We start from the raw sequence: 27,922 nt of genomic DNA, 5'->3' as shown, positions 1-27,922 counted from the left end.
ACAGATTTTGTCTACAGTTTTCACACAAAAGGAATTCTATCACGACTCATGAGCATTGCAGTCAATCCTCTGCTAGTGGTTAGCCAGTTTTAGGATTTAAGGGGAGAACTTCGCTGTCGAAGGTTATGCATTATTTGAACGAGGTAATGGACTTGATATAATGCGTGCGTCGTTAGAGCTTGGTACTTAACGTTTAGATTGCATGGATCGATCAGTTTTATATCATTTCACTCCAAATGATCCGTCTTGTATTGCAAAAGTCATGCGGTCATGTTTGTGGAACTCTGTCCCACTACGTCGTTAGGTTACCACATTTTCAAAGGGAATAAGTAAATTCCATTATTCGATAACATGGAATTAATTTGCATCCAAATAATTTCATTAAAACGTTTAACTAGGTTGTTCTAAGGGACCTCATTCAGTTAACAATTCCTTTGTCCACAATGTCATTTACTGGTGATGATCAGGCACTACTTGGTCATTGTTCATCTTTAGCTCACTCAAAGCTTAGCAATATTCAGATCGGCACACAGTTCTCCAAAGATTACTATTGGCTACATTTAGAAGAGCCTAATCTAACTAGGAATATGAATATCCATTCACTCTCCTAAGTTTTTCAGTCAGCCACTGCTTCGTACACTTTCAAAATCAATTTTTGAAGAAGACAATTTTAAAGTCACATATAAAATGCCATTGGCTGTAAATGACTCAAATAAATTAGGAGATATTCGATGAGGGGTAAATTACATATTTCATCAAAGGAATTGGATTAACCACGCAGTCACACTAGATGGGCCATGTTTTGCGACACCAATTACGACGGTGTTTAACTGTTTATAGCAGTTGTCTTCTTAAATCGAATGAAGTTGCAAGAGATCACCTTCAGCTACGACTTCATTTGGAGAAAAATCATGGCGTGCAGCGTTACGCAGCAATTGGGATTCGGTTTCCTATTAAAGACAATAATTTAGCATCTACTCGCGTTCACAGCACCCTGCAGTTGTCAAACCACGTTCGTATCAAGGCAATTGTAAAATTGTCTTGCTGATGCCACTTTTTCGCATTAACACTTGAGATTGTGGTTGATGCACTGCCGATGGCGAATTCAGCGAATCGTTCTTTACCCAGAGAACGTCTCGGGGACCACATAGGGTGATGAAAGTCGTTCCTTTGAGCGATGGTGGACGAGTCAGGAGCCACAGTAGCAGTACAATTTAGCGTGGAACTCGTCCACGCACGCACTCTGGTTTCCGTATCTATTGATTCGGCTAATGGTTCCGATGACCTTCATGTCGAAGGTCGTGTTCCCTTTGTCTTTTTCTTTCGAGGGGATGAGGCGAACTGTCGCTTCGAAGAGAGCGGATCCAGGATCCGACTCCACGATCAACGCCAAGTCCTGGAGAACCTGTAAATGGTAAGGATTCGTCAGAAGAGATGTTAAAACTCATCACAGACCGTTCGCACAGCAGTAAAAATTGAAAAATTCTATTGTTATGTTGGGTTGCGAATTAGATGAACTAAATTTTCAACTTTACAAAAATTAGGAGTTTAGTTTTAAGCTCAACTAATTAACCCTTATATACCATGCAATTTGTGTTCCGATAACCGCTGTAAACTATGAAGTTATCATTGAGGGAAATACAAATTGGACTGAGGTTTAGAACAAACGTTTATAACGGTATGACTCAGAGATTGAAAGGCATGAATGATTTTAGGAAGCATGAACTACATGCATAATTTTTCATTATCACGCTTTCAATTTTCGTGCAATGAAAAGGATGAGTGTGAAGCGATGGCCGAAGGAATTATTGGTCCTAAAAAATGAATGACGGCATGAAAAATTTTCGAGAAAATTCTCATTAAAATATAATTAAGAACCACTTTTAGGACTCATAGGTCTGCAATGCGGAAGAAATTGTTGATGGGCGCTTTCATGTAAAATATGAGATTACAGTTAAGATTAAAAGAAATAAATAATGGATTATCAAAGAGATTCATTATATTTCTTCAATATTATCCCTCTGCGTTTTCTCATGAATACATGAGCATACTACCCTGAATGCAGTCCCACTAGGATTCTGGGGGTAGTTGGAAAGACATTTCACGAAAAACAGGCAATAAGGTATAGCTAACGTGGTTTAATGATGGTGAAACATAAAAGTAATGAATGGACTGGAATGGTGAGTCCCCTGTCGCACGATTTAAAATGTCGACGTTTGGCTTCGAGCGTTGATATCCCCATTACTTCGATTTCCCTGCAATTCCAATGTCTGCTCATATTTTTCGCAGTAGTACGTAACTGGGGCTGGAAACATGTTGAAAATATTTTGATGGAGTGTCCCAGATCAAAGTGCGTGGATAAGCCGATTTAATACTTTTATGTTATCGATTTTAATCATTCCATTGAAGTTTCAAGCCATTAGGAGATTTAAAAAAATAATAACGTACATGGTGTATGCTTCTATACGGAAGTAGAGAAACAGCAGCGGAGAAAGAAAGGATAGTGGCCTTCGAAATGTGGTGGTACAGAAGAATGATGCAGATCAAATGGATCGATCGAGTTAGGTAATAATGAGAAAGTTCTATGAAGAGTAGGAGAGACGAAAAGTCTCGTGATAACCTTAATAAGATGACTGAACAACCTTAAAGGCCATATCTCGAGACATGATGGCCTGAGGAAGGCAATCGTCGAGGGAAAAGTAAATACCGAAAATGGAAAAGGAAGGCCTCGAAAAAAATATAAGGAACAGCTAAAGAAGGATGTGAAAGAGAAGAAATATGAACACGTATGTAGGTGTGAAAAGATTAGCTGAAAGGAGAATTAAGTAGAGAGCTCCGTCAAACAAATCTCAGGAGAGTTGACAATTGATGATGATGAAAAACGTACGTTTGAGTGAACTATATTGATGGAACTGCATTTTTACGATGGTATTGGCCCGAATTAGAACAGGCTCTATTTTTTTGTTCTTAATTGAGTTCAAGATAATGTGATTACTCGGAGAATTCAGGCGTTCATCTCACGTTCTTTATTTATTAATGAGCAAATGGACCTATGGCAGCACAAATTGGACTTAAAACCAGGAATTCCAGAAACAAATTAATACATGATCATAAACACCCCTGTTCTGGATAGAGTTAATGTACACAGACGGGACTCATCAAACCGGCGATCTTTGGATTGACCGGCCAGGATTTTACCTTGCCGCCACCGAGGCCGTCGATATGCGATACGTTATGCACACATTAACGTTTACGTGTTTATGTATTGCGTAAAATACCATGAGGGGACTCATCAGTCCCACTCTAACGGTCGTATTTTGTCTTTTTCGTGAATGAGTGGACTTTAGCCAACATTTCTTTGTCAAATACAAAAGAAAGCGGACAGAAAGAATGCCGAAATGATTTTTTTCAAATTTGAGAGAAGGATAAGTGATTATCAGGATTTACTTCATACACCCTTAAAATATTCTGATGAAGGCAAACTCTAAAATAAAAACAGGTACGTCGCCATAAAAATACCGGTCAAGTAGGATAAATGCGTCCCCTTATTTTCATATACTATATCTTGTATGATGTTAGGCACGATGTGGTGGAAGTTCGTAATATTGTTGAAATGACACATTGCAATATTTCCACTTATAGATTTATTTTACACTACGCGTTTCGTCGTTACAGCGACATTTTCAAGTGTCGCTGAAAATGTCGCTGTAACGACGAAACGCGTAGTGTAAAATAAATCTATAAGTGGAAATATTGCAATGTGTCATTTCAACAATTCATATACTATGGTCATAATATTTCGACGGCCACTGTTTGTCCTCATGACGTAGGTTGGTATATGGGACGGAAGGTAAAACATGGTATTTATTTCCTAATATGAGCTCCAAAATTCATGTGACATTAAGCATTGCACATATCCCGCATAAATTGCCCTTTAATGATGTAGTAATAACAATATTGCGGGAGATGGGAATGTTGTTCTTTCCCTCCTACTCCTATAGAAAATACCGAAACTCAATTTCCAAACTGCGTTGAAAGTGAAAAGCTCAAATTGTGCAGAAGCTTTTGGAAACCACAGTACATCATCATAATTTAATATCTTGGCATGGCTATATCTTGTTATGGTTATCTGAAGTCATGAGAAGATAAACAGCGAAAGATCTTTGAGTAGCTGGATGCATCAGTGATACCACGTAGGAAAACAAATATTAGTTAAAAAATTAATGATAAAAAATGAAAAACTCCAATAGAACAATAATGTATGTATGGGACAGTTGATCTGTCACGTAAGGACCTCCGACTTTTGTACACTTTCGAGATGAAGCTACGACCGAAATTACGGATAACACGCTACAGGACTAATCCAAAATTGAACGAAAACGTAAGAAATGGAAAACATAAACAAAAAGACACGCAGAAGAAAACGATATGTGAATGTGAATATCGATTGCATCGATATCTAAAGGAATGAGAAAGGAGCGCAAAGGTAATCACAGTAAGAGGGCTATACTTAAGCGATGAGAGGAAATCCAGCATTGAAACAATTATTATCTAAGGAAAATAGGCAAATCTCCAACGTCATAGAATGATTAAGAAGATGAAATCATTATTTATGGGTTATAAATGAAAGTGAAAAAACTTTGTGAATGTCCACAGTATTTATTCAAGTATGACGCGTTTCAGCGAATCATTGCTATCATCAAGTACAAATGCATGGTTTACGTCAAGAAGTCTTATATATGTACATGTGGAAAGGAGGGGGGTATTAGTCATTCCCCGCTGTTAGCCCTGCCCCCGCTAAAACCTTCAACCGAACCCCAATTCCTTACGTATCCAAACCGTCTCCCCACTCCATTCCCCCATCCTTTACCCCCCAACCACTCTCCCACTTCCACCAACTCATAACCATAGACCGCATGTACATATATAAGACTTCTTGACGTAAACCATGCATTTGTACCTGATGATATCGATGATTCGCTGAAACGCGTCGTACTTGAATAAATACTGTGGACATTCACAAAGTTTTTTCACTTTCATTTATAACTGCAATACGTTCCAAAACATCTCGCCAGACACCGTTGAATACATTATTTATGGGGTTTTAACAGCACCTGTTTTCCTTTCTCTGGCAGAAGCTCATCTGGAGGAGAGCTCATGATGGCGCTCTTAATAAGTGTCAGGTTCCTTTTGGCGCACTGGGGGTAGACATCCAATAATTCATTCACCCTCTCTATGAGTATGCTGGCTGCTTCCTTCACCACAGGGTCTTCCCGATCCATGTCCTCCTCCGCAGAATGGCAGCAGCACCAGTTGGGATCTATCCAGGCGATCTTGCACGTCCTCCACTCAGGAATTGGCAAGAATAGGCTGACGGACCTGGGAAGCTCCGACGTCGCGTTACCCTTCGGCGGAGAGGATGGTAGTTCCTTGGACCTCCTGGACACCGCCTCTTGGTTCATGGCGGTGTCCGCGCGGAGGATATCCAACAAAGTGGCGTGAATGTCGTACGGAGTGGTCAGTCTTTTCCTGGCGTTGCGTCGCAAGTTGGCGGCTGCCGAAGGATACTTATCCCTCATCGCCTGGGGCAGTGTGATGTAAGCCAAGGGTAGCCTCTCCTCTATCCTCCCCTGATACGTGCTTCGGATTCCTCCCCATCTCAGGCCGTGGTCGCTGATCACTAGGAGCACCGTCTTTTCAAGGACTCCCGTCTTTTCTATCCTCCCGATCAGTTCGGATAAGGGGTCGTCCATGTAGCCGGGCGAGTTCAGGAAGTCGTGACTGAGGCTATTAGTCCAGAAGAAGCCAAAGAATGGGGGCTTATTCTGGTCAAGCACTAATGCCTTCACTACCTTCTCCGCATAGCCAAAGATCGTAGCGACGGTTAGCCTGGGTCCCACGCAAACCTTGGCGTTCATCCGTTTCATGTGTCCGTTCTCGTCCTCTGCTTTTTTGGCCAATGGTCTGAGGTAGAAGTGCACTGGTGGTTTGAGGAAACCAGCTTTAGCGTAGTCGAATGTGGCCATCGAGGCGGCATCCTCGGCGTAGGCTGTCAGGTATCCCGCTGCCGTATAATTGTACCAAATCCATGGGCAGTCATCTAATTTAACGCTCGACTTGGGCCAGCAAGTTGCTTTTAGTTCTTCCTCGGGCATTCCAGTCATTACGCCCACGATATTTGGGAAAGTGTTGTCTCCTATCTAAAAGAAGAACAAATATCACTATTAGCGTCTTTGTTTTACACCTAGTATGAAATTCACGATGAAAAACATGGCACTGAACATGTCACATGTCAGACATACATGTCAATCAGGTATTTATTTTTGAAAATTTTGTACATTTTAGAAAGTGTTAAGGCAATCTTGAGACCATTATGACTCACTAATACACAAAACAATCAATAACACTAAAACAATAACAATTACTTACTCGAATTACTCAACTACAACTAGGCCTATTTACTTTAAAACAATTTACACATAATAAGTCAACTTGTCACCAAAAAAAAGTATTCTGCAACACTGCCACACCAAGATTAATTCGGTCGCCGGCCGGCGCGGCGATGTCAACTCACTAGATACGTCGCACTGCGAATGCTCGGGCGGCGTCCCAAGACTTCCATAAGGCACAAGCTTATACGCGTCATAGCACCAGCAGCCTCCACCACTACCACTATTCTTATGACTGCATGGTGATGGATTGGGACGTTATGGCCAGCGTCCCGAGTCTACAAATACGAACTTCTCGCGCTATTTTTGCGGGTTTTTCCTACATTTTCGATGTATGCGACTGGAAAAACACTTTGGTTAGTTAGATGTATACTTATAATTGTATGGTATTTATTTCTTTCCGTTTTCAAATCTTTGGGAGGGGTGGCGTCCGAGAGTCCTTATGTGCAAGCCGCCACTGACTAGGGGATCGGGTATCGGGAGTTCCGTGTTAGGACCCTGGCTTCGCCAAGTGGTTTTTCCATAACGGATCTCACCCTTGTATAGCTTTAACTCTACCCGTATAATACTCAAATAACTTTCACCCTGCTCGTACTTTTTCAAATAAGGGTCATATGAGCAGTTCTAAGGGCTTTTAACATTCCATATTTTTTTTAAATTGCATGTTGGCACGAACCATTCCCTTGATCCTCAAACTTGTGGCGGTGGAAAGGCTTGCACGTCCCTATGACCCCTAAAGCTGCACTGGCGGGATTAATTATAAAGTTTTCCCGGTAAGGCCACCCATGCCAGATAGGTCGAAGGGTAGGAGCCAGACAATAGGTAGTCCACGTGATGGTGTCACGTAAAAAAACAATGCTGGAATGGAAGTGGGAAACCCTACCGACTATCTCTTCCATGAAAATATGGAGTTGGCACGAAATCTTGGTGTCCTGGTATGATTCAACTTGGTTTCACGGTACAATAGCATATGAAGTAAGTGATTACTAATAATTATCGTGCCTCAATTGCTGAAATCCTTTGGAGAATTTACTTGTTTCCTCTGTACAAGTTGTTAAGCTTTGAATTTAGATATTTACTTACTAATAGCATGTTAAGTGTGTGGAGAAAGTTATTATTCATTATTCTAATGCATTTCGGGGCTATTGCTGTTGCAATGTTTGAAGTTTAAAAACTGCTATTCATTGTTTTCAGGGAGTTGTTGATAAAGGAGTATATGAGACTTATTGAGAAGGGAAGCAAAGGAGAAAGTTTCTTGGAGGAGTGGGACGATAAAAAATGTAATTTGAAGAGAATAAAGAGGTTTACCAAAAAACAATTGTCTGACGTTACATTCTCTAATGCTTACCTTCGTATATCCCATGAGCTCAATAGCCCCCAAATTCTCAAGAACCTCATTTGTCTTTGGCATCTGCCTGTGGAAGTTTAGCCTGGAAACGGCGTCCAGGCCGAGAATAAGTACGTTCCACTTTTCCCTTTCAGATGACAGCTCCACGTCTGTGAGGTTATACTCCTTCCGTTGTTCCTCTGCCCTTTTCTGGGCAACAACTACCGGTGCGAAATAATGGAAATCTTTGTAGAACATTGGGACGCTGTCGTTGTAAACAGATTCGTTTCTGCATTCCACTCGTACGAATTCTTCGTCGCGCACGTCTGCGGTCCCATCTCCTTTCAAAGGAATGCATTCTTCGTCATACCTGCGAAAATTAACGAAATGTTCTTATCTCTACTGCAGCTTGCGGTGAAATTCGGTAGGAAAATATAATTTGACTTAACCGGGAGTGGAGCCTGGATCTACCAAAAACACTGCTTTTCTTAAAAAAAGTTAGTTAGTTGCCGACCAGAAGATAATATGAAATAGAATAAGATGCTTAAATGGGTTTATTCGAATGACTTCTTTCACCTTTATAAACTTGTGGGAAACAAAATGTTCAATATAAGATAACATTTAAGTACCTAATGTTATGAGGTATACGAGGGCTGTTCAGAGAGTAACCTCCGTTTTTTTGACAAATAAAACACTACAGAAGATTTGCAAAATTCATTAGATGCATCTTAAAACTGCGACTTTCCTTTACTATTCAGCTTAATTTTCACGAAAATTTAAGCACTTATTATGTCTGTAAACTAACTTTGAAATTCCTTTTGCAGAAAAACCTATACACAGCACAAAGTTTCCCATAAATTGCTGCTGCCTAATATTGTTTAATTGTGAACAATCGAATAACAGCACGCATTGGTGGGATTTTCTGTTGCATCACACATTTTGACAAGGTACCAAAAAATCAATTAGCGCTCAAACGACCTTCATTCTACCACAACTGTAAGCTGATTGAACTGCCGTGCGTGCTGACGCAACAGTGGCGGCAATACTCCCACCACGTTTCACGTAGTGACCAAACGGAGGTTACTTTGTTAAAAGTCCTCGTAATTTCAGCTAAATGACCAGTTTCGCGATTTTCTTTAACGGAATAGGTACTCTTCATACAGTGGCGGATACATAGCCCCTCTTGCGGGGATGCCCGCATTGCCGAACATTGCAGAACCACAATTGTAACTTTTTTCCAGCCTTTATATCAACTCACCAACCTGTCTGTTTGTTTGTCTGGTACAAATCTTGTAACTCAAATTTGACTCACTTCCTGTGAAGCAAAAACGCTGAAATTTTGCACACTTCTTCATTTCCGATGACAATACATGAAAATATAACTTTTTCTCTCCAACCCCCCTTTAACCACCCCCCAGTCAACCTATAGCCCCCCTATACGTCACTTTTGGTTTTTCGGGGTCACTGAGTTTTTTTGCTTTGTGTCATATATAAACGTTGCTCATCCCCTGTAATCTAAATATAAAGGCTGGTTTTAAAAAAAAATTTTTTTATAAGAGCTTATTCTATCATTGTAGTCTGTATACCGTAGGGTGGCGCACCGGCTACCTGAGTAGGTCCCATACCGTTTTTATGGTCGGTCCTTTCCTCCCACCGGCGCTCGAGGCTCGCGGACCGACTCAGGAAGCTGGCGGGCCCGTGCGACACCCTACGGTATACAGACTATAGATAGCATTGTCTTATTTATGCGCGTATTCAGTTTAATCTTAAACTTGGCATGTAAATTGATCATTTTCATTACGATAAAAGTATAAGTAGTTCAAAATATCTTTTGCGTCCCCCCTTGAGTTTTATCTGTATCCGTTACTGTCTTCGTATCGGCTTAGTTTCTCCGGAACTTCATCATCTGTACTAGAATGTAAAAGAGTACGTTGAGGAAGATTACCAGGAATGAAAATTACATGTGAAGTCGAAATATGGTCAGTACACACATTAAATAGTCGCCGATCCAGAAATATGGAATATTTATTGATAAATATCAGTGCGAGAAAAGTCTTTAATAAATTGTTGAAATTTACTTCGGGAATCAAAACTAGTTTGATGTAATAGTTACGTGATTTTTAACATAAGCCTTTTACTGATTCCTTGGATTCACGATATTGTTAATCGTTTTTCGTCCATCGTGCATTCATTCATCAATAATATTTAAAAAGGATCACATTATTATTTTATGAAAAAAGGTTGTTGATTTTTAATAATTATTTCTCTTTTGATCGGTACGTTGGTTGAAATAATTTTTGAGGCGAAAAAAAATGCACATGGATAAATTAGTTCGATAAGAGTCTGAAGAGGTTGCTGAAACTTACTTTGGGAATCAAAACTAGGTTGCGGGATTTATCACTTTAGAATTCAACCGATTCCTTGGGTTTAAAATCTTGTTTAACAAACCTCATCTACAATACATTCATTCATCAATTTTTATCATAAAAAGGATCACATTACTATTTTTTGAAAACAGTTTGTGAAGTTTTAATGATTATTTTTCCTTTGATCGGTAGGTTTGTTGAATTAATTTTGAGGTGAAAAAAGTTTTCGTTTTATTCTTAATTCAAACTTTATGCTTCACGACCCCTTATTATATATTTATTCTTAATGGCATGGAAAGTGACTCACTTGGATATATGATCGCATTTAGAAGTATAATTACTGGGATGCATCGTGACCCTGCGGAATGGTCGGAAGCAGCAGTAGACATCTCTTGCGTTGTAGTGGGAGAGCGCTGATGGCACCAGGTAAAGGGACGTCAGGTTGGACTCGACCAGGGCAGGACCGAATTTACCACTGCAGTCGGGACGTATACTTTCATTGTCTTCTACACCTTTACTTTGTTTGTTGGATTCTGGGGAATGGAAACGATATTATAACGTCGTAAAGATAAACTGTGTTGAAATCATTCATACATCACGCACACATCGGAGGTTATGGATTTAAGTTGGTGCGTGCTTCAAAAGACTTAGCTTTTTATCATTGTGCATGTCAGATGTATATGATGCGTGATGGTGTAATAAAATGTTTCAAGCAACTTTCATTCTATATAACCCCGAGTCTTACTTGAAACATGCGTAAGTTTAGATTTATTTATATTTATTTAAATTTGCAAAACAACGAGATCGTGACATCAACAATTATTTAGATACATGGCGATACCTCCACTGCATAAACGCCCAACAATCGCCCACCGAATCTAATCCGCTCATCTGGTACCACTAGGGCTACCAGATGAGCGGATTTGATTTGTTGGGCGATTGTTGAGCGTTTGTGCAGTGGAGGTATCAATGTGGCACATGAATTTATTGTGCCTCATGAAATATGAGTTGAGTTGAGGCAACATAACGAAAGCGCCATGAAACTTCACACAAAAAAATAAACAAACTGCACGTCGAACCCCGTACAGATAATAAAAAGAGGATAGCGCAATAAAATATTTTATAAGATCTTAGTGGAAAAAACAAATATACAAATACTCCTCCATTCAATTATTTAAAAAATATTATTCCTTTAAATTCCTAAATCGAAAAAAGTTATGTTTATTGCAGAAGTAGCATTTTTAATGAATAAAAAAACAAACGTTAATTTTCTGCGGAGCATAATTCAAATGGCAATGATTTAATACATTTCTCGCTGCAAAATTCAAAGCCGTGTTTAAAGAAATTCCGTGTTCAATTATATTAATTTAGCTTAAACTGAATCATAGGAAAGCAACGCAAAGCAGGTGCTAAGATAAATATAAGTTCTAACTTCGTTTTGTGAATCAAAGTAATTAACGCGAAACAAGTTAGAACAGGCTCTGAGGTATTTAGTAATTATCACATTTTCAGCGTAGAATTTTCAGTAGGAATAAGCATTTCTAAAATTATATAGATATATCCCTCCTGTGTGCTCTTGAATGGCAAACCAACTAAACGTTGATGTACTAACTTTTCGAATAGTCAGGAATACGATCATCGACGTTGTCGTCGAGACGCTATCATCAAACGTAAAACGCTCAAATTTCGTGTTCACCATATTAGGTCAATAATTCATGAATTTTGCACGAGACATGGTACCACGCATGCCACAATAGAGGATTCTCGAGTCAGCCTCTAGAATTTTCGCCCGACATAAGACCCGTCCTAGATTCCGCGGCGAATAAAACCCCTGAGGACATATGGCCTGGCGATAAAACCCCCTGAGGACATAAGGCCCGGCTACAAAACCCCCTGAGGACATAAGGCCGAGCGACAAAACCCCCTGAAGACGTAAGGCCCGGCGACGAAACCCCCGCGACGACAAAATGCCCGATGAAAAAATCCCCGGGTGACAAAATCCAATACAATTAGGAAAACAATCCATAAATAATCGAAGTAGATATTTCACTACAACATTTAAAGATTTACTAACTAATATCAAAAATACATAACTCAAATTCAAGGAAATGGAGTGCTTTCCATGTAAGATTACATTTGCAGCAACACCTAGCGTCATTATTAGTAATTATATTTGGCTAATGCATATTGTTGTGTAAACCCTGACACAGCATTTTATATCCCTGTATCGTGTGCACCTCATCTCACTTTTTCACTATTTTTTTCTTGCAAACCGTGCGTATTATTCTCTTAAACGAGGAACTTTTTGCACTGTTGATTATCGATAAAAGTTAGCGGCATTATATCAAGAAGTATCCTCTCAATCAATGTCTGTATCTTGTTTATTACGTTTATTTTGATTCTTGGTTTTGTCGCCACGGGGATTTTGTCCCGGGCGTTTTGTCTCGGGGCTTTTGTCGCCGGGGATTTTAGAAGCGGGCCTTTTGACTGCGACCCCAAATACGCTATAATTAGAATTTTTTCTTTTGTAATCTTGACGATTTGATGTACCGAATTTAAAAAAGTTTCAATGTTTCTCTCACGATTGTTAAGTGTTAAAAGGCGTGTTTATGAAGGAATCTGCAATACCTCCGGAGGTGACAGGTTGAGACAGCAATTTTTGTCCATTAAATGGGTCGCCAGTCCTCACTTACCGACCCAAGGTGACGCAAACATTTTTTTGGATGCACTTTGTAGTTATCACGAAAACGGTTTTTCTTCTGTTCTAGCCTTTTCCATATTTTATTTATTGCTCTGATTTTTTTAGGACATTAAATATTCTAGGTTGGACTGAAAATGTACGAATATACAGTGGTTTCCTATTATTTTTTATTGCCTAAATTGAGAGATTATTACTCCTGGAGTACGTATTTCATGCTTTTAGGTTTTTAAATGACGATATCTACTTTTCGCGATAAAATGAAAAGTGAAAATTTTCAAGCGCCCGAAAACGCGACGGCTAAGTATGAATGCTGGGAAAAGCCCGCGTGACGTGCTTGGGAAGTTTCAAATGTACGCTGTGTGAGGCCACCTTGGTGCGAGGTTATGAACGCTGATACGATGCAGGCTATTAGTAGGTAGCGCTTGGCTTCAATAACGATTATTAATACCCTATCAAACGAAGGAAACTTTCCGACCATAGGGAATTTTAATAGGTGATTAAGAGATGTTTTAGATTAAGAGATGATTAAGAGATTAATTAAGAGATGTTTCCCTGAGCTCTGTAACTCCTATCTACTCGTATAGAAACTAGGTCCCTGTGACGTCACGTGGAGAGGCATCGCATGGGCGCCAATCTGGCCTTCTTCAAATGAGGTTAAAATTGACCATTAAGATTCGTCTAAACCGGTATTTCTAAAACCAAATAATTTGTATATTATGAATACACTAATGGTGGGTAACGAATCGCAATCAATGCTTTTCGTCCTCTTTGATGAAGGAAACTACCCTACTGTCTGAAATAATTTGTGAGTTTGCGGAGTCGAATTTTTTAATACTCGCTCAAAGCTCTCGTTTAATTTAGCTCAAAGATTAAATCCTTTATGCAATCATAATTACACATTATCATCCAACCTTAATTATTTTATGACCGTAACCCTTACATTGCCGCTCTCTCTCGCGAAAAGAGCCAGGAGCGCGGTAGCGCTGCAATGTCACTCTCAGATGCTGATAGTTCACTAATCATTCAATTGTCAATATTAATTTTATTTTAACAATAACAATTTTCATTAAATTATAAAAATTAACTCATAACACCAAATTTTCGTCAAATAATACATTAAAAAGTTGAAAAATAATAAAGATTTCTTAAAGTTTTTGAATATATACCTTTAGTTGTTTTTGAGACCTATTTTTTCCGAAGTTACTACAAACTCAGCAAAAATGCCTCCGCACTTTTAGCATGGTACATAGAGATTCGGTTGGTACTCAAAGAGTTAAAAATCCAGAGTATTAAATGAAATGTTCAAAAGTCTGGATACCCAAGAAAAACCGTTTTCATGGCAACTGCAAAGTGCATCCAATAAAATGTTTGTGTTGCCATATCTTAGAAACGAAGGAGTTGCGACCCCATTTTTATGGACAAAAAATATTTAAAATTGTCTCCCCTTATCCCTCCTGAAACACCCTGTCCAATAAATATAGAAAACAAATAGTCATCGCAGTCCTGCGGAAAGTTTTGATAACTGATAAAAATGCGCACTAATTGGCAACAAAAAAATTTCTTCGTGATGGGTTGGTACCTAATCTATGTATTCCCCTTCAATTGTATCTATGCATATCATCTACATCTATATAATACCCCGCAAGCCGCCCAAAAGGCGTTTGGCAGGGGGTGTTAGGACACCAGCCGCTAATCATTCAATTGTCAATATTAATTTTATTTTAACAATAACAATTTTCTTTAAATTATAAAAATTAACCCATGTTACCAAAACTTCGTCAAATAATAAATTAAAACGTTGAAATATAATAAAGATTTCTTAAAGTTTTTGAATATATACCTTTAGTTGTAATCACGAGGACATCAAACTTACCAAGCGCGTAGAACCTCACGAATTTCCTCACCGCCGGATCGAATGGATCCAGATCTGGAATCTTGCAACCAGAAGTTTGAATTAAGAATCCCCTGTCCGATCCTCTTTTCGTCGGCTCATCCTCTGCATCTGCTCAGGAAAAAGCCGAAATTAAACTAAATCACTACGGGCAACTTATACGTTTTTGGTCTTCAGAATAATTTGTGATTTTGGTATTTTTCAGAATGCCCGCTATACAGGCTGTTATTTACAGTGTACGTCCAGGAATTTCAGCGGGCAGGTTTATTTTTGATGTTCTATTGCCTTTTACCCTTTCGTTTGTAATTATAGCGCATTAATTCACAAGGACCTAATTCCGAAGTAAATTCAATATTTGCGCGTAAATAATTCAATCAGAATAACAGTCCACTTTGAATTTCATTGCCACAGCTGGTTTCGCTACAGAAATTCCGAAGTAAATTTCATACTTGTGCGTAAATAATTCAATTAGAATAACAGTCCACTTTGAATTTCATTGCCACAGCTAGTTTCGTTAGAGATCAGAAAACTAAGGCGAGGAGAAAAACTGATGGTTTTCATTCTGTCCGACTATTCAACTCGACGAAGCCGGTCGTTTCAATAATTAGTACAATGGAAATAAAATTCTTTTCATTCAGACCTTGGAACTGTAAGGCAGGAAACTACCTTTTTCGGGGCCTACGGCTAGCTTTTCCAGAATATGGAGCGGGAGGTAGACAATATCATTCCTTGTGTTATGACTTGATGCCAGGGAACTAGTGAAAATTATCCCCTCATTATGCAATATGATAATATAGTCAATTTATTGTTAAGTTTTACCGTTTTGACATTGAGATACCCACTAGGGCGTCTTTTTGCCAATTTTTTCTCGGAGTTAAGTTTAATACCATGAAAAAATAGATGGCCTCTGTGCCAGCATCGCACATATGTTTTTCTACATTTATCGATGCATATCTTCTAGAAGGACATTTTTCCCGAAATTTTAATGATAAACACGAAAATTTTGTTAATTCATCTACATCTACATCTATATAATACCCTGCGAGCCACCTCTAGGGTGTTTGGCTGGGGGTGATCAATCACCAGCATGCAGCATGCATTGGACTCCCACATGCACACCACACCGTCCAAAAAACGTCACGTATACTAACAAATTATACTACTATATGCTGTTAGAAATAATAATAAAATTAAGAAACATGAAATAAGTTTTACATAGGTTATTTGGCTACACTACATTCGTTACACACATTGGGTACACACTAAGATAATTTGTTCGATCGGGTAGAATATGCTTACAGGCAAAGACACATCGGTAGTTATTATTGATGGAAATAACACCTAAATACGGTATGGAATGGTTTTCCCAGTTTTATCAAACAATTTAATTTATTTGGTTTACCAATAAGTCATAATGTTTGGCAGGACCCCTCTGTTTTACCTCTGCGGTAAATTAATGTGCTTTCTCGTCCATAATGTGGAGGGCAAGGCAACGAATGAACGCAGTCAGTCAAAATTATGGAGAGATCACTTCATGTGATAATTAAGAAATCATGAGATCAGTAATCATGTCATTAGTGGTCCTTTAATTAAATTAAGAATGAGATATTTGAAAATTAAAAATTCGGTATCGGTTCATCCAGTCCCGTAGAGTTCATCATAGTTTTTTTCTGCTCAGAGTACTGCAACCATTACCATGGTTTTGGGTTTTGTTAGTCGTTATTTAAAATTGGTAATCTGAAGTTTACATAAAACGAATCTTAATCGTGAAGCCCTTCACCTGAAGCGAAGTAAAATGAGATGCTATTGGGATTGGTTTCATCTCTATTTATGGGTTAACTGAGGGTAAACAGCAGCCTCTTCCGAATAATTTTTAACGGTTACGAGTGTATTGGGAAAACAGACAAGAAATTATAAGTGCTTAGTTTCAGGAGAAATTGGGTAACAAATGGATACCACCACAATGGATTCAGAATCCGGAGGTTGCTTAAGTAATCAGGTCGATTAATGACGAGATCCCTTAGTGGAAATTCATCGATAGTAATGATCCAAACAGCTGCAGAAATTTGCCGCACTGTTATAATAATGTGGTAAATTACTACAGATGTTACTTACTTAAGTAAACCAACGGCGCTATTGTAAAAACATTAGAACTATTTTTCAAAACGTACATACGTTGACATAAAGTTATCTCGAATGTTGATATTATGGATCATAATCGTGAAGTCCCATCTGACGGTAGTTTTTACGCGCTGGGAGGTTCTTGCAGCATTGTATTTATAGACCAAGTAATTCCCTATGTATTGAAAACGATAAAACTTACACTTTAAACTTTCAGTGTAGTATCATCCGTCATTTTTGATAAGAGCCGGTGATTTTATCACCCATGCTCTAGACAAATTAAAAAAGAGCAGGTAGCAGATAAGCCAGAGGCTAATCTGATGCCGCGACGCAATATGCTTTTGGAGATTAGCCGTGGCGTGGAAGCGACATATGTGATAAGGCACGTATCGCGTCGGTTAATAGTGTGTGCTAATAGTGTCAATTCATCCCTCGCATCCAGATAGGGTGGCTTTGAGGCTCTGCTCCTCTAATTCATTTAAAAAGGTGAAGAAACCCCGTTTTTTTCGATTCACGTCGCTGGATTTCTTTGGGAAATTTTCCCTACCGGTAAAGGAAAACGAGGGACTTAACTAGTGCGATGAATTTCACTCCAGATATTTGAGCAGGCAGGATTATTTTGTATCTGCCTCATAGGAACAGACCATTTTAATAATTGGTCGACCACATTATCTCAATTGTCGCCTAATTTTGAAGTGCCGTTAACATGGACAACTTTGCCAAGTGAGATAACTTTGCCAGGTTTTAAAAAATATCATGTTTGGCGCCCAACCGAGTTCCCAAACTAACCGAGAGAGACGCCTATGTTTAAATCACGCGGGCGATATAATTGACCATCCTTACAACCTCCTTGAAACCCGTTGCATATCTACCTTTTCTGACGAAAATGTCAAAGTTTTCTTTCAATATTGAAGTTATTAAATTTTAAAAATTCCACGTTCAATGTTTTGAGCATCTCTGTGTACTTTTCTTTGCATGGATGACTTTTCAAAGTTCAAAATTATTTATGCCATTGCTTTAGTGATATTTCCACTGGTTTACTGATATTCCAACTGGTATAACTCAGTTGGTAAAGTTATCCCAGTTCCAGTGAATCTTTGCCAACTATGTAAGTGTGCCAGGCGAAGGTGTCTCGGTCATCAGGAGATAAGTCCTGAAAATGCATGTGCGAATGCATTCATTCAGAGGGCAGAGAGTGGAAGACTTCCTGAGCCACCGCGAAAGAGTTGGGTGGATTACGTGGAAGAAGAACAAGCATGAAGTGGAGTAAGAAGGACTTGTGTTTAGCAAGTGTAGTACGAGAGATAGATTGATTCCAGCGCAATCACTCTTGCTTAGTTAATTGTATAACACTGCTTTGCCTCGCCGGCAAAATTTCGTGTGACACCTTTCTGCTTTCAGCTTGCTGATTCAGCTTTGTGCTGGCAGAGACACAGCAACTGCGAAATCGGTTAGCATTATGTACGTATGTAACCGGCCATCTGAGGCCATTTACCTAAAAACTTGGTTCTGTTGACCTTTCTTCATTCTTCCTTCAATAAATTTTGCGTCTTAGTACTTCCAATTATGTTCCCCTCAGTCTGCTTTCATTGAAATGGGCTTGTTTACCTATTTTATTGATTTAATAGAGTTTAACAAAGTCAGAGAACGGTATATTTCCGTATTGAAATTCGCAGCCTCTCCAGCCATCTGCCGTGAAAATTTTGACTTTAAAACTTTCGCAGAAGAGTTTGTGGCGTCACAAATTCATACCTATCGCGTCGCCATTTTTCATACTTTCTTCGGCTTCTTTCAAAAGCGTCGCATGGTTAGCTAGTTTTCTAGTGATAACCACCGTCTAGTTTTCAGTCTACAGTTTGATAAATATTTCCATCAGAGTTGGTCTAAGAGTAATGTAATGCATAAGTAAAATGGTCTAGTAACACTAACAAGACTATCGTAACGACTTTTAATGTACCTTGCAGGTCTTCTCCGAGCGCGTTTTCTGATTTTAAGTCTTTTTCATGAGAATCCCAATTACTGGCAGCGTATTCAAAATGGGGTTTAACGAGGGAGAAGTAACTAATGTCTCTTACTTTGTCATCGCACTTTCCTAATATTCTTTTAATAAAACCCAATTTACGATTAGCTTGACCTGTTATTTCCAGAATATATTATTTCCACGATAACTCATTATTGAATCTAAGTCATAGATATTTTACCGATTCAACAGTCTCTAATTGGGTACCCTGAATGGTTTATCTATGCTGTGGGGAGTTATTTTTTTCAAGAAATTCATTACTACGAATTTTTTCAAATTTAAATCTAACTGCCACGCATCGCACCGTGCTTGGATTGCATTAAGGTCGTTCATTAGTACATCCCTATTTTTACTGCTAGGGATTTTTCTGAATACTACAGCGTCGTCTGCAAATAATCGTAGTTTACTGGGTACTATTTCTACCTGTTATCATTCCCCAATGATAATTTTTCCGAGACACAAATTAATTCGATCCTAATTTCACACTGATAAAACTTTTAATAATTATTTTCAATTATTAGCTAATTTTTGTGGCTAATTTCTGCATTTATGTGGTTTTCATCTTCGAGGCATAATTATTTTTTCACTGGAAAAAAATGCAAAGGCTAAACAAGGAGATTAGCCTTCCACTGTAACGACAGCCCTCTTCGGATGGTTATCCCTTGGTTATTTTGGAAGTATATCGAAAGGTTAAAATGGTTATCGGAAGACTGAAACCATGTGCACTCAAGCATCAACATAAAATTTTGCGTATTATGTTTAACAAATATATTCAGTTAATTATTATTTGACTGATTTAGACGATATTGCAGACAATATTTCGCCTATTTTTTATCAGTTTTTATTATTTAGAATGAATTGCTACTGATACCCCTGAGCAATTCATTAACGAATCCCCATTGTACCTGTGAAAGGTACATAACAAAACTATTCTCCTTTATCAATCTTAAGTGGTATTTTCTGATATTTTTTCAACCGGCATGCTTCCGGAGGAGGCAGAGGAGGCATGCGCGAAAGCTAGGATGTTTGTATGTTTCTGAACGGCTATTTCCGAGCTCAAGGAACGAACATGGAACACATTATATCTAACTTCAGATAGTCATAGCACAAGCTAGTTTAGTATTGAAAGTCTTCACAAGCTAGTCTAGTACGGAAAAGGCTTCATATACACTGCCAAAAGGAGCAGATTCGCTTCCCAAAAGATGTTCTGTCGGTTCTTAAATAACCTGAATAGATGGCTTATTGGCTATGAAATTATGCGTTTTTCCTAGACTAAAATGAATTTGATCTTAATTTCACACTGATAAATAATTTAAATAATGATTTTTAATTGTTAAATAACTTTTATAGGCTAGTTTCTAATTATTTATTACACCATATCCCAAAATCCGAGAAAGCGCGGCGTTTTTAAACTTAACTCTTTGCGGCAACTTGCTCACATTTTCAATGAGCTTATGTTTTTATGCTAGCAATATGATTATGCAGCTGTTTCCATAAAAGAAGAGAATAGTCAGGACTTACCCGATAAAACCAATTAATACCTTATGCTTCGTCAGAAATCACAGGTCTGCATGAGATCTATATTGAGTTTCAAACTAATGTTAAAGTGAGAAAGATCCACAGAGAAAAAATCATTCGCCTTGACCGTGATTCGAACCCAGATCCTCCGATATCCGGTCGAGTGCTTCAGCCAGTTAAGCTACCGAAGCGTCATTCTACCCTGTGGATATTTTCGGACACTACCGGACATCGGGGGATCTGGGTTGGAATCCCGGTCAAGGCGAATGATTTTTTCTCTGTGGATCTTTCGCACGATTGTGCATTGCGGGTGACTCCTGTAAAAGTTATCACCGCGGCTAGTCCCGGTACACTTTAAACTAATGTTAAAGCATTTAATAAACAATTAATCAACGTTTACATTCACGAAGATTCTTTTAGATCATAATTTCTCATTTCATTGAATTAATGATTTTTTTGGACGAAAGTATTATTTTAGTTTTTTTCCAGGAATTTGGCTAAATTTGTCCGTTGCAATTTCAGCTCTTACGGGAAATTCCATTTGAAGTCCTGCGTGATATTTATAGAATATATTGCAATTATGGTTAAAATAATTTCCATTTATTATGTGTTAGCAATGCAGGTATCCTGTGCTCGAAATATACACAAGTGTATTCAAAGATAAACGATCGTAATTCCAGCTCATGCTGCCAACCTTACAGCCAAAGGAAAACGAAATCCACGAAGTTTTTGACCGAACATTCTCCGGCTATATGAAAGAATCAGCGGCTTATAAACTTGTAGTATCCTCAATAAATAACCTTTTGAGGAAATCAAGATTTTCGAGATTTCATCGAGTTCATGAAGTGATCCACGCAATTGTTTTTACATAAGGCACGATGCGGTGTAAAATGACCTCAGACGTACCCCCAAAACAAAAATGCTACTGAAATGACACAACCCTGTTAACTTTATTAAATATTTATAATTTTCCAGTGAAAAGTTACCAGGGTTGTGTATTTTCATTTCAACATGGATTTTCACAAAGAAATCGATTGATTTCATAAAAAATGCTCCTACTAAACAACTACCAGTTTTCTTGCGAAAACGCTTTCATCAAATCCTAGTGGAAACGTCTTGAACGCAAGTCCCGCAGCAATAGCATCCACTTGTAACAAGTTTGGTCGAATATTGAACGGATATATAATAAGTATGGAAAGAAACATTTTGACGAATTTCATTAAATGAATATGACTGTTAATGACGAATAACTTCGACTCAAAAATGAAGGATAAAATTGGGACTAATGGAATTTTATTCATCGACTCACCTTGCACTTGAATAGGGTCGAAGTTAGATATACAACACTCTGTAAAGAGTGTAGATTGCTCATCCATTACTTTACCTGCTATTGGATTTTCAGTCGGCTGCTGTGTCGTCACTTGTTGCCGAGGTAAGTCTTCCGGCTCCATGACAAGAGCGACCTGATGCCACCGCCTATCCTGTTGCTGAGACGGGAAACTTCCTGTTCTCGTCACAAGAAAGACGAGGCAAGCGACGACTACGAGGACGAGGAAGCAGGTGAGCAGACGAGACTGCCGGTGCTTGCCGTTCTTGGCTTGGTCTTCTGGAAGCCTCGTGGTCACGAGGTAGCCATCGGGCACGGAGGAACCCATCTAATGGAGATAAAAATAGGCGCTACAGATCTGAACACACACTACCCAATTTCACTATTTTTATTTGATATGTAATCACGACTATACAGTTGTGTCCCAATTGGTAGAATGCAAAATAGATTAATCTACTAGTGTGTCTAGGTCGACCAGAGTGTCTAGGTCGAAGTCTTGAATTAAGGTTCAGGCATTCAAGAGAAGAAACGCAGGCGTTTGCGATGGAAGGGGTTTTTCATAGCCCTGGCCGGAGAGTAGTATAGCCTCCGGCTACACCTAGGATATTATTCTCCGAGTACATTATTTCTGGGTTTTATATAAGATTCTTAAGTTCAAATATTTGGGCTCAGTCATCAGCAACGGTGGAATCACAACCGCCGACACACGAGCTCGAATTAATGCAACGTGGCTGAAGTGGCACCAAGTGACTGGCGTATTGTGCGACCGTCGAATGCCCGACCGATTCAAAGCCAAAGTATACAAGACCGTGGTCCGCTCAGTGGCCCTATATGGAACAGAATGTTGGCCAGCCACACCAAAACAAGAACAGACCATGCATGCCATGGAAATGAGGATGCTGCGATGGATCCTAGGCACCTCCCGCCTTGATCACGTCATGAATGTAGACATCCGGAAAAGAATGGGAGCTGCACCAATCACGGACAAGATGCGGGAGGCTCGACTGCGGTGGTATGGGCATGCGGTGCGTAGCGACGAGAACTCCGTGGCGAGAACAGCAATGCGGCTGAGCCCTGAAGGACGAGGACGACCTAAGATGCGCTGGCTCGACAGAATTAAGGAAGACATGAAGACCATCAACGCCACGCCAGTAGACGCCCTGGATTGAGCCAAAAGGAGAAGACTTAGCAACATCGCGGGACAAACGCCAGGATGAAGAAGAAGATATACGATTCTCTTGGTCCAGGAGGTCGCAGTCAGAGGTGAGGGAAGAGACTGTTGCCACGGATTCCAAAAACAATAGTTCTCAAGGAGTGCAGCCGCATCTTTGGTCAACGCACTTGCGGCCCATCCTTGAAAAAAAAATCCAGAAAAATACTTGATTGCATATTTAAAGGCCAACAGGGTTTTGATTGGCGTCAGCAAAAATTGTGACGCTTAGTCAGAGAAGTACTTAGAGGCAGTAGACAGTACAGGCAAAAGTACTCGTACGAAAAAAATTTGTTGTATCACGGTCAATATCTAACGATTTGATCGTTGGATTATTCTTCCTCATAGAATAATCCTCCAAGGTCGTTAGTATATTAATTGCATATGCTTGGTTTCGCTTATAGTAGGGCCCGCCCGCCTTCGTGACGGTGAGGGATTCCTCATCCCCTCCCTTCCTTTCCTATCCTTCCCCTGGAGGTGTCGTCGGGCTCTCATCGCGGCGGCGCCTCCTTCCTTGCTCCTTCCTGTCCTTCCCCTTCTGGGTGCAGATGAGAAAAGCTAGCGCCCACAGTCCCTGCCTCAGGAGTGTATCCCCGCGAGCCCGCCCTAGGGTTTCGTTTCCATTGTATCACGGTCAATATCTAGCGATTCGATCGATGGATTTTTCTTCCTCATAGGAAAATCCACTAGGATCGCTAGAACATTAATTGCTTATGCTTGGTTTCGCTTATAGTAGGGCCCCCCTCACTTCTTTAGCGTTGGGGTGTTTTTCCCTCGTCCCGTCTCTTCCGTTCCTATCCCTTCCCGGAGGCGTCGGCGGGCTCCCATCGCGTCTCCTCTATCCATTTTCCTTCCCTTCCTTCCCCTCCCCGGGTGTCTGGGCGTATAAGCCACTGGCTTGGTTCCCGGCCCCGGTGCGTTGTATCCTTCGAAGGGTTCACCTAGAACCCTCAAATTCTTTGTATCACGGTCAATCTAACGATTTGATCGTTGGATCCCTCTTCCTCATAGAATGGTCCTCCAAAATTGTTAGAACATTAATGGCTTGCCGGGTTTCGCTTATAGTAGGGCCCTCTTCGCTTCTATAGCGCTGAGGTGTTTTTCCCCGTCCCATTCCTTCCGCACCTTTCCTCTCCCAGAGGCTTCGACGGGCTCCTCTCGCGGCGGCGCCTCTTTCCTTTTTCCTTCCTCTCCAGCACCTCCCCGGGTGATCGGGCGTAGAAGCCACTGACTTGGTGTGTTGTATCCCTGGAGGGTTCGCCTTCAACCCTCAATCTATTTGTATCACGGTCTATCTAGCGATTTGGATTATTCTTCCTTATAGGATAATCCTATAAAATCGCTGACACATTAATGGCTTTCCCTGGTTTCGCTATTTAGTGGGCCCTCTTCGCTTCTATAGCGTTGGAATGTTTTTCCCTCGTCCCGTCCCTTCCAACCCTTTCCCTACCCCAGAGGCGTCGTCGGGCTCCAATCGCGGCGGCGCCTCTTTCCTTTTCCCTTCCTCTCCGCCCCCTCCCCGGGTGATCGAGCGTATAAGTCTCTGACCTGGTTCCCGGCCCCGGTGTGTTGTGCCCTCGAAGGGCTCCCCTTGAGCCCTCATTCTCTCTGTATCACCGCCTCTTTATTCATTTATATAATGGTTGGTGAATTGAATAATTATCTTGAGGCCCGTGCTTGAAGGAACAAGTTCACCGTTTCCTTGAATGAGCATTAAAGAAACCTGCTACCTCATATAAAACTTTTATAACGCAGCGAATAGGTTAGCACCTATTATATGTTCCGAAACAGGGGTAATGTTAACAAATTTCTCATAACTGGCAGTAAAAAACTGTGAAATCAGGGGAGCATAATATAAATAATAGTATTTTGAAATAAGTGGTAATATTTTCATGCAACGGATACTGAATTTACCGCAAAATGATGAAAATTAAGGGGACGTTAGTTTATTTTTTCAGCTATGGATGAACTGGCCAAGATTTTTCCCCGAGTAAAACAATGAGTAGTAAAGACTTGATGTGCATCACAAGTTAGTGAAAACAATATGTAAAAAACTATTAGTTGTTTCACATTCCCGTTGATATTTTCAGGATTGAGATATTTGCGCATCTTACGGCGTTGGCATTGTTCTGTCTTGTCATTCTACTTTCTTCCCCGAACTTGCTGCATTTCCAATTCTTGAAACCTCACCAGATGCAATTTAAGTACATTCCTTTAACCGACGTGTATATTTTATATTGTTCCTGAGGTCCCGGGAAACTTTTACTTTTTTCAACAAACATCATCCTAGATGGATGATTAATTCAACGTAACTGTGACATCAAATGTAATTTTTTAAAACAATGGTTGCATCAAGCGGTAAAAAATTCGATCTTAGTCTTTGATAGCGTACGAAAAACTATTGTGTAAAAAAATATAGAAAATCGATGCCGTTTCCCTCTGGGCCGATCAAATATTATCGTCACTACGACATCATCAATGGAAATTTTCTCAGAAGCAGACTGCTTATAATCGGCTTACGGCTTATACTATCCCAATGATGAGAATGTGATAGGTACATGTTACAATCGTATCTGTATTTCCATCAGGTCACTTTACACTAAATACTAGATTAAGTAAGGGTAAGAAAAAACGTCCGGATGATTGTACACGATCAAGTAACACATTTCAACCAGCCTCCATGAACAGTAGGTGCTTCTGCTTGATTTCTGATTTTATTGGTAATATTTTCTGGGGATCATCTAATTATCGAGCAATACATTCTTTATCCGAAGTTTTGAAAACAGAACGCTGGAGATAACATCGAGATGCTTTAAAACGGATAAAAATAGCACCTTAGATAAGACTGAGGCTACAAGATAATGAAAGCCTGAGGTTTCAATTACAATTCAAAATTCGATTTTTCGCACAATGTAGTCCAACGCAGTACCACGCAAACGGAAATATTACTTTTAAGCAGGAATGGCAAGTGTAACGAAATGAAAATGTTTCGTTCCGACCCGGAGGGAAACGAAAATACGAGGCCTGGGTTTAGTTTCGTTCCCGCAGGAAATTAAAATTACCAAGGAGTTTAGTTTCGACCCGGGACGAAACTTTACTCCCGGAAACGAAACTAAACTAATCGAAACTCCGCTGCTCATACTTAAGTTTCGATCCCAGAAGTTGAGTGGAGGGGGATAAGAGGGATTAGTTTCGATCTGTTACGTTTGAAATGCGTGTGGGCAGCATTAAATCATTGAGCTTAAAAATCGAGTGGCCAGTTTGCGTTCACCGTTCTCCTTTTGGTGGTAAAAATATGAGTCCCCCGTTCATCTAATGGCGGTTGGCCGAACCTCAGGTAGCTGGCGGGCCCGTGAGCCACCCTACGGCATACAGACTATAAATCCATTTCGTTTCGTTTCTACATTTCGCTCCCGGGAACGAAACTGTTGAAATTTTACTGGTTTTGACTTTAGCTTAGTTTCACTTGCCATCCCAGCTTTTAAGAAAAGGCATTATACGGGCCGTGATCATTATAATGTGTTATAAAGACAGCTCAGTCGGTAGTGCAAGGTACGACACATCCCCTGAAGTAAGAATAGGATCACAAAAGGTAATGTACCTCACTAAGCGAAGTCATCTCAAGGGTGTGCGGTAGGAGCGGTCATTATGCAATTTCTTTTCCATTCAAAAGTTATTTCGCACAATGAAGCCCAATATAGCACCAATAACGATCGGCGATGTAACTTTTTCCTCGAAATGACGTTCTTGGTAGTATTTCTTCCCTCAATGACCGCTTATCCTTGAACGAGCTACTGATGGTTAGCAAGAATAATAACCACGTCACCAACTAATGAAAAGTGGAAAACAATTTTGGTTTTTTTATTTATTTTAAAAGCATGAGAGAATGGCGGAAAGTGCTGTCTTTTTTCGTAACTTATCTTTCCCTTCTATTCGCCGATATTATCTTCAGGAATTATATCCTATCCCGGGTTATAGATAGAAATACCATATCGACGTCTAAGTTCTAACATACTTACCTCAAAATTTGGCCGGTTTGACACAGGCATCTTAAACGGAGTGTAATCACATTAAAAAATAGAATTCAAGCAAAAACACAACTCTTAGTTGGCAAGTGTTAGCTTCTTTTTCAGTTTCATGAATTTTTGGGTTTTCATTTGAGCGTACATTTAGAAAAAATTAATCGTTTTTTTGCTCTCCTAAAAAGTTGCAATTTTTGAGAAACGTGTTGTTAGAACTTAGCCATCGATATGTCGTCATATATAAATACCGAGTAGCTGTGGGGTTGGATAATATACATAACCCTTGTTTTTACATAAAATGAACAAATATGTATTAACAATGTAGAAGACTAAATCACGTTCAAATTTACTATCACGGGAATCATCATTATCTCCGGCATAGTTAACTTTATGCGAAATTCACCATCCATTCTCTAAACCGCTAATTTTTTCCCATCTCACTAACTCAGCTCAAATCTCTTATAAACCACCATTGTGATACCTTTACCTTTTTTTCGAGACTCCTCCACCATAAGCACCTTGGGTTCTGGAAACTATTTCCTTTCTCTTGGAAAAGCAGCTCTTGATCACCACCCTAGGAGTTTTCAGGATTTTCGGATTCCTCTGAGTCACTCCTCAGAGCAGCATTTCGCCCGGCAGTCAATATCGACCGTGCATTGTGTCACTTCGATGTAATTGGTGGACATGCATGTAAGTTTTGACTTGCTGATCCTCACAGTAACACCAACTTAGTCAAAGGACGCGGAGAGCCTGATACGTCGATTCACTATCGCGGAGGTGGGCCAAATGGTGATAAATTTCGGATCGCCTTTTTTTGTTACACTGATATCCACTTGAGCGCTAATGCTCGCTTCAGCGTGGTGAATGACTACGTGTCATGATAATACACCCACGTGGATATAGTGCTTTTTATCGATTTTTGGGGTCTATCCTTTGGTCTCTGAAATCATCTCCCTGGCCCACGGGAAGA

The 27,922-nt window shown here is 39.7% G+C and overlaps 2 protein-coding genes across 2 annotated transcripts; one reads left to right on the top strand and one right to left on the bottom strand.

Moving 5' to 3' along the window:
- Nucleotides 1–27,922, bottom strand: LOC124155075. The gene is made up of 7 exons (XM_046528815.1): nucleotides 27,440–27,922; nucleotides 21,778–22,048; nucleotides 14,717–14,845; nucleotides 10,450–10,675; nucleotides 7,798–8,146; nucleotides 5,115–6,200; nucleotides 1–1,405 (listed from the first exon to the last, which is right to left on the bottom strand). Exons 2-7 carry the CDS (start codon nucleotides 22,046–22,048, stop codon nucleotides 1,190–1,192), a joined length of 2,277 nt encoding a protein of 758 aa, XP_046384771.1. The 5' UTR covers nucleotides 27,440–27,922; the 3' UTR covers nucleotides 1–1,189.
- On the top strand, nucleotides 22,494–22,889 carry LOC124155227. Its single transcript, XM_046528942.1, has one exon. It carries the CDS (start codon nucleotides 22,494–22,496, stop codon nucleotides 22,887–22,889), a length of 396 nt encoding a protein of 131 aa, XP_046384898.1.

The sequence above is a fragment of the Ischnura elegans genome, chromosome 3 (assembly GCF_921293095.1).
Source record: "Ischnura elegans chromosome 3, ioIscEleg1.1, whole genome shotgun sequence".
In the NCBI taxonomy this organism is placed as follows: Eukaryota; Metazoa; Arthropoda; class Insecta; order Odonata; family Coenagrionidae; genus Ischnura; species Ischnura elegans.
The sequence above is the reverse complement of the archived record's forward strand: the minus strand, read 5'-3'. Positions and strand labels throughout refer to the sequence as shown.

Coding starts and splice junctions, on each gene's coding strand:
- LOC124155227 (XM_046528942.1), top strand. CDS start 22,494: ATGCCCGACCGATTCAAAGCCAAAGTATACAAGACCGTGGTCCGCTCA.
- LOC124155075 (XM_046528815.1), bottom strand. CDS start 22,048: ATGGGTTCCTCCGTGCCCGATGGCTACCTCGTGACCACGAGGCTTCCA. Junction 10,676..14,716: donor CGTGAGGTTCTACGCGCTTG/GTAAGTTTGATG, acceptor TCCATTCCCCAG/AATCCAACAAACAAAGTAAA. Junction 1,406..5,114: donor TGCCAGAGAAAGGAAAACAG/GTGCTGTTAAAA, acceptor TACCATTTACAG/GTTCTCCAGGACTTGGCGTT.